Source organism: Morus notabilis, unplaced genomic scaffold (genome assembly GCF_000414095.1).
Source record: "Morus notabilis unplaced genomic scaffold, ASM41409v2 Scaffold845, whole genome shotgun sequence".
In the NCBI taxonomy this organism is placed as follows: Eukaryota; Viridiplantae; Streptophyta; class Magnoliopsida; order Rosales; family Moraceae; genus Morus; species Morus notabilis.
This window is the reverse complement of record NW_010362616.1, coordinates 121,658-131,960: the sequence shown is the minus strand read 5'-3', so window position 1 is coordinate 131,960 and position 10,303 is coordinate 121,658. Positions and strand designations below refer to the sequence as shown.

The 10,303-nt window shown below is 35.2% G+C and overlaps 3 protein-coding genes across 3 annotated transcripts in view; 2 read left to right on the top strand and 1 right to left on the bottom strand.

The window, feature by feature from the left end:
* The first annotated feature begins 1,259 nt into the window (after nucleotides 1–1,259).
* LOC21387387 (putative disease resistance RPP13-like protein 1) lies at nucleotides 1,260–2,063 on the top strand. The gene has a single exon (XM_010102546.2). It carries the CDS (start codon nucleotides 1,413–1,415, stop codon nucleotides 1,794–1,796), a length of 384 nt encoding a protein of 127 aa, XP_010100848.1. The 5' UTR covers nucleotides 1,260–1,412; the 3' UTR covers nucleotides 1,797–2,063.
* A 1,914-nt stretch (nucleotides 2,064–3,977) lies between these two features.
* Nucleotides 3,978–8,874, bottom strand: LOC21387386 (ankyrin repeat-containing protein ITN1). The gene is made up of 3 exons (XM_010102545.2): nucleotides 8,790–8,874; nucleotides 6,174–6,583; nucleotides 3,978–4,813 (listed from the first exon to the last, which is right to left on the bottom strand). Exons 1-3 carry the CDS (start codon nucleotides 8,872–8,874, stop codon nucleotides 3,989–3,991), a joined length of 1,320 nt encoding a protein of 439 aa, XP_010100847.1. The 3' UTR covers nucleotides 3,978–3,988.
* Nucleotides 8,875–9,398: 524 nt separating this feature from the next.
* Nucleotides 9,399–10,303, top strand: part of LOC21412552 (putative disease resistance RPP13-like protein 1) — a 2,864-nt gene continuing 1,959 nt past the window's right edge. Inside the window, exon 1 of the mRNA XM_024168459.1 lies at nucleotides 9,399–10,272. Within this exon, the coding sequence (XP_024024227.1) occupies nucleotides 9,402–10,272 (871 nt within the window). The 5' untranslated portion in view covers nucleotides 9,399–9,401. The remainder of the gene's footprint in view (nucleotides 10,273–10,303) is intronic.

Sequence of the window (10,303 nt, the reverse complement as noted above, 5' to 3'; positions counted from 1 at the left end):
CATGAATTGTATTATTTAAGGTCTGAAATTTTCTCAGTCATTACATAAATACATAAATTGTATTATTTAAGATCTGGAATTTTCTCAGTCATTACAGAAACATCTCTTTTGGTATCTTAAAACTGAATTTTGAGAAATAAAATGTTCATTCTAATTCTTAGTAACTAACAACACATATTAATAGTTTTTAAAAAAATTAAGAAAATACTTTAAAACATCTAAAAGTCAAAATAAGTTGAAATGGTTTTAGAAAATATTTTTAAAATTATTAATATCAGTTTAATTAATAAAAAGACAATTTAACCATTTTAAGTCTTAAAATAAGTCTTAAAGTACTAAAAAACGGCTTTTTAAATATTAAAATATTATTTTAATGTTATTAAAAGTACATAATATTATTGAGGTGTTTGGCTATATTGCCATAAGAAATAAAAAAAAAAAAAAAAAAAAATTGAAGTCGTATTCATTTTGCATTTTCATCCTATTTCCACTCAATATTGTTCGCACAGTTAACAGCCACTTACGTAAAGTTATAAATATGTGCTGTGTTTGCGATTAAAAAAAAACACTTTTCTTTAGCAGTAGTGATCAGCTTTCTCATCCCACTAATTTGTGTCGGGAATAGAACAACTTCTTTTCAAGAAGCAAGTCGTTTCCACTTGTCGTTTACCATTGTTTGCAGCAGATCTCAAACACTTCTCATGCTTGTATTCACCAGATTCTGATCTTTTACAAAATTTCCCCCTTTTTGCCATTTGCTTTCTTTGAATCTTCGGCTGTGCAAACTGCAAACAGAAGTGATCAAGAGAAGATCATGGCTGCTGAGTTGGTGGGTGGAGCTCTGCTTTCTTCTTCCCTTCAAGTGTTGTTTGAGAAGATGGCTTCTCCTGAGGTTGTGGACTACTTGACCGGAAAGAAAAGCTCCGGTTTAAGTGTGCTGCTCAGAAAATTGAAGATAAAGCTATACTCTGTCAATGCGGTGCTGGATGATGCGGAGTATAAGCAAATAAGAAACCGCGGAGTGAAGGATTGGCTCGAAGAACTTCAAGAGACAGTCTTTGATGCTGAAGATCTCTTGGCTGAAATTGAAGCTGATGCTCTCCAGCAAAAGATGGAAGCCGAGTCGAGAACCGGCGGCCTAAGCAAGGTGAGTAACTTCTTTTCCTCTATTTACGATTCAACTGATCGGGAGAGGAAGGCCAAGATTGAGGAGATTCTTGAGAGATTGGAGGATATTTCGAAAGAAAAAGACAGAGTGTGCTGGAAAGATCTCATCATGGAGGTCACCTTCAACATCGTTGGTGGAAGAATCCAGTGTCTATGGTAGAGATGATGACAAGGAGGTAATAATCAAGTTGTTGCTGTCAAATGATGAAGGTCTCGGTAAGATAGGCGTGATTCCAATAGTCGGCATGGGCGGGATTGGAAAAACCACTCTTGCCCAGCTAGTTTATAATGATGATGAAGTTAAGAAACATTTTGAACTCAAGGCATGGGTTTGTGTCTCTGAAGAATTCGATATTTCTCGGGTCACAAAAACGGTGCTTCAATCAGTGTCTCCAACTTCTTCTAAGGATGTTACAGACCTAAATTCCCTACAAGTGGAGTTGAAAGAGAAGTTAACGGGACGGAAGTTCTTGATCGTTTTAGATGATGTTTGGAATGAGAGTTATGTTGATTGGGAGGACTTGAGGATTCCTTTCAAAGATGGGGCTCATGGAAGCAAGATTATCGTGACAACAAGAAGCAAAAAGGTTGCTTCTATCATGGGAACAGTTTCGAGCCATATTCTGTAGGAATTATCAAATGAAGCTTGTTGGGAACTCTTTGCAAAGCATGCTTCTGGAGCTGGAGACTTTACTGCCCGTCGGGATCTAGAAAGAAGAAGTGGGTGATGAGTACTTTAATGATTTAGTATCTAGATCATTTTTTCAACCTGCAAGAGACGACAGCCGTTCCTTTTTTTGTATGCATGATCTTATCGTTGATTTGGCTAAACATGTATCAAGAAGATATTGTTTTCTCCTAGATGACAACACCTCAAAGGAAATTGCGATGATCAAGCGAGCACGTCATCTTACGTATGCCCTTAAAACGATGTTTTGCTTATTGTTCAGTAATTCCCAAGGACCGTGAATTTGAAAAGGAGGATTTGATCTTACTATGGATGGCGGAAAATCTTCTGGAGCAGCCAAAGAGAAGTAAGAGAATGGAAGAAGTGGGTGATGAGTACTTTAATGATTTAGTATCTAGATCATTTTTTCAACAACAAAGTAACGACAGCCGTTCCATTTTTGGTATGCATGATCTTTTATTTCAACCAACCACGCAATTTTAAATTTCTTGGTCATGTCTTTGCTTGTTGTTCCCTTGGAAGTTTTGGATGAAAGTGAAATAACACCATGTACTATTCGAATATCTATTTTGTTGAGGGTTGGCTCATAATTCATTAATAGCCTCAAGTGACTGTAATATAACGTCAATCAACAAAATATTGATGGTGTTTAGAATTGATTCCGTTTTTATTTTTCACATTTTTCGAGAAAGAAAAAATGAAAACGTTTTTAAAACGACGTTTAGCATAATAAAGATGAAAAATATAAATGAAAATGATTTTTTAGTTTAGTGTAAAGTGAGAGAGAAATGAAAAATGACTTTTAGTCGTTTTTCATTTTTTATTTTCATTTTCTCATCTCTCGAGCAGAGAGAAAGAGAGAGACATTAATGGATTTTTTTATGCTGAAAATAATCTCTTGATAAAACTACCAAACGCATTTTTAAAAATAATTTATGTCTGAGATTAAAAATATTTTCATTTTTATTTTCATATAAAAAATAAAATTATTTTAGAACGAGTTCTAACGCACCCATTATTACTCAGCCGTTACTAAATTGAGATGTTTTAAAGATATCCATGAATCATGACTATTACACATTCCCATATATATGCTCTATTTGTTTGCAATTACAACACTTCTTATGGTTGAAGTTAAAATGCTTTTGTCAAATATTTCTTCCTCATGCTTGACAAACTGCTCTAGTACTGTTGCATGACTAGTTATGATTAGAGGCTTAGCCAAACAGCAAGTCTAGAATACACAACACAAAAGAGAAAATCGATGAACTTACCCTAAGAATACATGAGTCTGGATTTTTATCTTTTATTCTTGATTAATACTCTTTTGACTAATATAATTATTGGATTAAAAATGATATTAATCAAGAATAAATGGTAAAAATCTAAACTCATGCCCTCAAAATGGTATTTGTCTCTTTTTCCCGTAGCAAAAAGAGAGATATGGTGCAAGGATTAGCTGTTGATAAAAGGAAGTGGAGGAGTGAATAGATTGAGTGAGGGATTCAAATGGCGTGTTTGGAACTCGTTCCAAAATGATTTTATTTTTCGTATGAAAATGAAAATAAAAACATTGTCAATCTCAAGCAGAAATCATTTTTGAAAATGCGTTTGGTAGTTTTATTAAGAGATTGTTTTCAGTATAAAAAAACTCATTAATGTCTCTCTGTCCGCTTGAGAGAGGAGAAAACAAAAATAAAAAATGAAAAATGATTAAAAGTCATTTTTCATTTCTCTCCCATTTTACACTAAACCCAAAAATCGTTTTTATTTCTGTTTTTATCTTTATTGCGCCAAACGCCGTTTTAAAAACGTTTTCATTTTTTCTTTCTCAAAAAACGTGAAAAATAAAAACGGGATCAATTCTAAACACGGTCAAAATCTTTAATCAACGCGACTCTAATTTTAACTATTCCAAAGTTGAAAGGATTGGAAGACGAAATCATTTCCAAATATATTAAGGAAAATGATCTTTCATTTCGTTTCGTTTTCATCAATTAGATTATATGTCTTTCATTCCTTCGTACTTTCTTTCACTCTCATCAAACACAACCATAAAGTTAAGGTCTAATCTTTGAATCCCCACCTCCAAGTTAAATAAAAAGGTTAGTTGAGACGGACCAAGGACGGATATTAAATGGCATAAATTGGATTCACTTCAGAATCAGACTCGGAGTGGCGCCACGAGTGGTTTCCGCCTCTCGAGATCTTGGACTTCTTCCTTACCTTGCGATTTTGTTTGGACTTAACCACATAATATGTCATGGTGCCGAGAACACTGGCCATTGTCACACCCCCAATGACAGTGATAAGAATAGCAGCCCATCTATTACGCCGGCCAACGACTATATAAGACGATGAAATAAATGCCACTGAAGTGCACACAGAGGCCAACCACATCAACTTGTTTATCACCTCCACAACCCTCCTCTCTGCCTTTGTCTCACCGCGAACAAGCGTGATTTGTACTAAAACGACCGCCAACGATGTGAAGAGCGCGACGGCATTGAAGAGGAAAAAAAGCTTGAAAGATGCACAATTCACCATCACCACCATCCCATCATCATCGTCACCTCCAGGCACCGTGAAGATAGCGGCAAAAGCCACCGTTGCAAAGAGCACGGCAACAACTGTGACCGAGTTTGTGGCATTGTTGATTCCCGCCCTGTGGAGCTTGCAGAGCTCCTTGGCAATCCCGGTCACGTTCTTATTTATTTTTCGGGTTTGTTCGAGCTGGATGTGGACGTCTTTCTTGATCTGTGTCACTGTTTTCCTAAGCTCATCCCTTTGTTGGTTTAGTTCATTTGCTTTCACCGCACCGTAGCGAGCCAAGCAGTCCCTTATCTCAGCCGTTTCTTCAGCAAGGGAAAGTCCTTCAGCTATGTCAAGAGCTGTTTTGCGGTCTCTTGTTAGAGCATTTACATTTGTGTCTGGAAGAGATAACAACTCGTTCACTATCTGCAAAAAGAAAAACAGAAATCTTGTCACAAAAACTTGGTAATATTTGTTGCTAAAACAACAATTTCTTGTAGTCCACGGAAAATCATTTATCACAAAAGTTATAGAAGTTATCAACAATGGAGGTACTAATCAAAACAAGAACATAATTGATTATACTTGGTCTAAATTCTAATTGAACTCAAGATAAACACCAAAACTTTATTTGGAGAAATCGAGGTCTCAAGTCAGGCTAGTTCGGTTACTGATTTTATTAGGGGCAACTTGTGTTGGGGAAATCGGGTATTTCCCACTCAAAAACAATTTCACCGTGAACAGTACTTGTGAATAGTACCGTAAAGATGAACAGTACTATACACAGCGGATAAAACCGACATAATAACTATTAAATACTGAAAACAAATAAAAGAGCATCAAAATTGATAACGAAATTCGGCCAAATATTGCATTCGTCTCCGGGCACTGTGGACCACTCTATTCACTAAAGAGAAGAAAGATTACAAATTGAGCAGAAATTAGAAAAACCCACCAATTGGAAATCTAAAGAATTTTTCTACAAATTTACAAAGGGGAGAAGCTCTCAGTTTTTCGGATGCGAAAAAAATTAGAGCATGCCTGTATTTATAGCCTCTGCCTCCCCCTCTTCTACTCGTGAACCAGCTATAAACAGCTAGGTTCACTTACTAAAATCAGCACCGTTTTAGATGCTCTCTCTCTTCTTCTTTTCCCTCTCTGATTTTCACTTTTGGATTTTAATATAAGTGTGCAGCCCATATTTTTGACAATGAGCCAGCGATATTGACTAACAATTTGACCACCTCTTAATGAAGAACAAGACATAAATAATTAGGAATTTAAGAATATATTTATATTCTAAGATTATTTATCTTTTTTTTATTACTATTTATTAGGATTATTTAGGAAAAGTTCAAAATTTTCACTCCAAATTTCATGTCCTCTCTCGAAATTTTGCTTAGCAAGTGTTATATTATTTCCATTTCAAACACAGTTCAATATACTTGATCCAAGTCTTAAAATTGAAATCTCAACAAAAAGTTTCTTTGGCATAACAAGGTCTCAGACTATCTCAATCCATTAAAGGCAGCAGAAGAAAATGGATTTTCTTAGTATATGTGCATGTAATCTTCTTGTTATTTATAACACTTTCGTTCTTAATTTTTTCTTTCTCGACATTTAGTCGTCGAATCTACAAATGAGCTGTTATTAGTCCAGTTCAAGGACCGAACTGTCAAGAAAAATATTTTGGTATGAAAAGGTCGAACCATGAAAAGTTCAGAAGGCACAAGTGCAAGAAACCGAAGAAAAATTCCGCCAATCCGATAATGAAAACCATGCATACCTCTGTCCTCCTTTTCCTGGTGGCAACATGTAAAGCCGTATTCCCAAACTTATCAGGAAGCATAAAAATGGCAGCATCCGCTTGAAGAAGCAGCTTCACCTCTTCACAGCTGACCCCTTTTACGGCCATATGCAAGGCAGTTTGTCCTTTCTTGTCTGTCCTTCTGGCCAATTGTGGGTCCTTCTCAAGCAACATTTTAACACTATACACATGCCCTTGCCTTGAGGCTAAATGTAATGCATTCTTGCCATTGGATCTAGATATCTCTGTCATGCTTGAATCCTTTGACAGCAATTCTCCAACAACTGCTGCATGCCCTTTTGTGGCTGCTGATATAAGAGGAGTTGCGTTTGACTGGCCTATGGTTTGGCTTAGCTCCGGGTCATGCTCCAATAACACCTGCACAATTGCTGCAAAAATGGTTATTATTAAACCTTGAGACTGAATTTTGAGACATAAAATGTTCATTCTATCCTTCTTAGTAACTAACAACAAATTAATAGTTTTTTAAAAGAAAAATTAGAAAAAATACTATAAAACATCTAAAAATCAAAATAATTTAAAAGAGTTTTAGAAAACATTTTTAAAGTTATTAGTTTTTGTTTAATTAAAAAAAAAAGCAATTTAAACATTATAGGTCTTAGAAATATGTTTGGATATTAAAAGAACGGTTCTATAAAAGTGAAAATAGCATTTTAATATTAATAAAGTGAAAAATAAGTTTGAGTATTGAAAGAACGGTTCTACACCGGTTTTATAACAAGATCAGAAAACTCAAAGCGGGACCGTTAGGCCCCGTTCATTTAACCGATTCGAGTTTTGCTACGGTAAAAAATTCTCAGAAATAATCATATCTATATTTTTTGCTACAGTAAAAATTTCTTACATAAATTCACATCTCAACTCAAATTAAAAACTTGAATCAACGAACTATTAGTTTTCAAATCTCAGTTTCTTCAAACCTGTAAATTGATGCAAGAGATATTCAACTCTAACCTTTGAAAGTGTTTGAAGATGCTTGAAGCAGTAGATGCAAAATCTTAAGCTACGGTGATCCTTCTAATCACTCACAATCTTCGTTATCATTTATCACCCTCTAGCCAAATCAAGCTTTGTGACTAAAGTTGCTCTAAATGATCGGTGAACTGCCAAGCCAGTAGAGACTGGCCAATGAGAAAATGACAGAGAAAGTTAGTTATTGTTTAGTTGAAGGCCAGATATGGGAATTCTTATGCAATGGCTATTTTCAGGGGACTGTCAAAGAAGTAATTAGCAAATACATTTGGTCTTTGGGGGGTCAACAATCATTTGTGTAATATGTTACAACTCAAGTTTTAGTTTTCTTGGCAAGTTCTTGAAGTACATGGTGGAAGAGAACTCAAGAACTTCTTCTCATTAGATTGTGTGCTGAATTTTTTATCATTAGTGATCATCATCGTGGTCTCGAATCCCGAGTAGGTAGGAGATTTCGCTCTGAATCTCGTTAAATCTCGTGTGTTGTGTTCTTTAGATTCTTGATTGAGTTTACTGTACCATTGGTTTGTTCATCTTTTCATGAATTGAGTTCTTTGCTTACAATTCTTGTTTTGAGTTTAAATAGACAAAGTTGATAACAATTAAAAAAAAAACATCATAAATTGAGAAACAACAATTAAAAAAAAAGATTGTAAAACACAATAATTCAAAAAAGATAAAAACAATTTTTTATCCCTGATTTTTGGTTCGAAAGTTACATTAGCTTATCATGCGGAATTAAATTGCTCTTCCAAGGAAAAAAAAAATGATTAACCGAGACAAAAAACAAAAAAAAACAAAAAAGCTTATATTATGAAATGGCCCATGGAAAATGATGGCCACCTCCATTAGCTGTGAGAATCTTATTGCTACTGCTTTTCTTATAAAGACAACACGTAATAGACAAAAATAAAATAAAATAAAAAGATAAAAATCATTTTAAAACTCTCTTAATAACATAAAAAGACAACACGTATAACAACACATCTTGTTGGTATCATATATTTTTAATAACATTATAATAATACTTTTACTTTTAAAGAAACATCTCTTTTGGTATCTTAAAACTGAATTTTGAGAAATAAAATGTTCATTCTATCATTCTTAGTAACTAACAACATATTAATAGTTTTTAAAAAAATTAAGAAAATACTTTAAAACATCTAAAAGTCAAAATAAGTTGAAATGGTTTTAGAAAATATTTTTAAAATTATTAATTTCAGTTTAATTAATAAAAAGACAATTTAAACATTTTAAGTCTTAAAATAAGTTTTAAAGTACTAAAAAACGGTTTTTTAGATATTAAAATATTATTTTAATGTTATTAAAAATACATAATATTATTGAGGTGTTTGGCTTTATTGTCGTATTCCTTTTGCATTTTCTTCCTATTTCCACTCAATATTGTTCCCACAGTTAACAGCCACTCAGGTAAAGTTATAAATATGTGCTGTGTTTGCGATTAAAAAAAACACTTTTCTTTAGCAGTAGTGATAAGCTTTCTCATCCCTTTCGCTACTTTAGCCTTTTCTTCCTACTAATTTGTGTCGGGCATAGAACAACTTCTTTTCAAGAAGCAAGTCATTTCCACTTGTCGTTTACCATTGTTTGTAGCAGATCTCAAACACTTCTCACGCTTGTATTCATCAGGTTCGGATATTTTACTATATTTCTCCCATTTTGCCATTTGCTTTCTTTGAATCTTCGGCTGTGCAAACTGCAAACAGAACTGATCAAGAGAAGATCATGGCTGCTGAGTTGGTGGGTGGAGCTCTGCTTTCTTCTTCCCTTCAAGTGTTGTTTGGGAAGATGGCTTCTCCTGAGGTTGTTGACTACTTGACCGGAAAGAAAAGCTCCGGTTTAAGTGTGCTGCTCAGAAAATTGAAGATAAAGCTATCCTCTGTCAATGCGGTGCTGGATGATGCGGAGTATAAGCAAATAAGAAACCGCGGAGTGAAGGATTGGCTCGAAGAACTTCAAGAGACAGTCTTTGATGCTGAAGATCTCTTGGCTGAAATTGAAGCTGATGCTCTCCAGCAAAAGATGGAAGCCGAGTCGAGAACCGGCGGTCTAAGCAAGGTGAGTAACTTCTTTTCCTCTATTTACGATTCAACTGATCGGGAGAGGAAGGCCAAGATTGAGGAGATTCTTGAGAGATTGGAGGATATTTCGAAAGAAAAAGACATACTTGGTCTGAAAGAGTGAATAGTCGGCATGGGCGGGCTCGGAAAAACCACTCTTGCCCAGCTAGTTTATAATGATGATGAAGTTAAGAAACATTTTGAACTCAAGGCATGGGTTTGTGTCTCTGAAGAATTCGATATTTCTCGGGTCACAAAAACGGTGCTTCAATCAGTGTCTCCAACTTCTTCTAAGGATGTTACAGACCTAAATTCCCTACAAGTGGAGTTGAAAGAGAAGTTAACGGGACGGAAGTTCTTGATCGTTTTAGATGATGTTTGGAATGAGAGTTATGTTGATTGGGAGGACTTGAGGATTCCTTTCAAAGATGGGGCTCATGGAAGCAAGATTATCGTGACAACAAGAAGCAAAAAGGTTGCTTCTATCATGGGAACAGTTTCGAGCCATATTCTGAAGGAATTATCAAATGAAGCTTGTTGGGAACTCTTTGCAAAGCATGCTTCTGGAGCTGGAGACTTTACTGCCCGTCGGGATCTAGAAAGAATTGGGAGAGAAAGCGTAAAGAAATGCAAAGGCGTGCCGTTAGCTCTAAAAACACTTGGAGGACTATTGCGCTCTACGTTGGATGTTGGGGAATGGGAAAAAATATTGAAGAGTGATATTTGGGATTTTACAGATGAGCAGAGCAAAATTCTTCCAGCTTTGAGATTGAGTTACCATTATCTCCCTTCTCCCTTAAAACGATGTTTTGCTTATTGTTCAGTAATTCCCAAGGACCGTGAATTTGAAAAGGAGGATTTGATCTTACTATGGATGGCGGAAAATCTTCTGGAGCAGCCAAAGAGAAGTAAGAGAATGGAAGAAGTGGGTGATGAGTACTTTAATGATTTAGTATCTAGATCATTTTTTCAACAACAAAGTAACGACAGCCGTTCCATTTTTGGTATGCATGATCTTATCGTTGATTTGGCTAA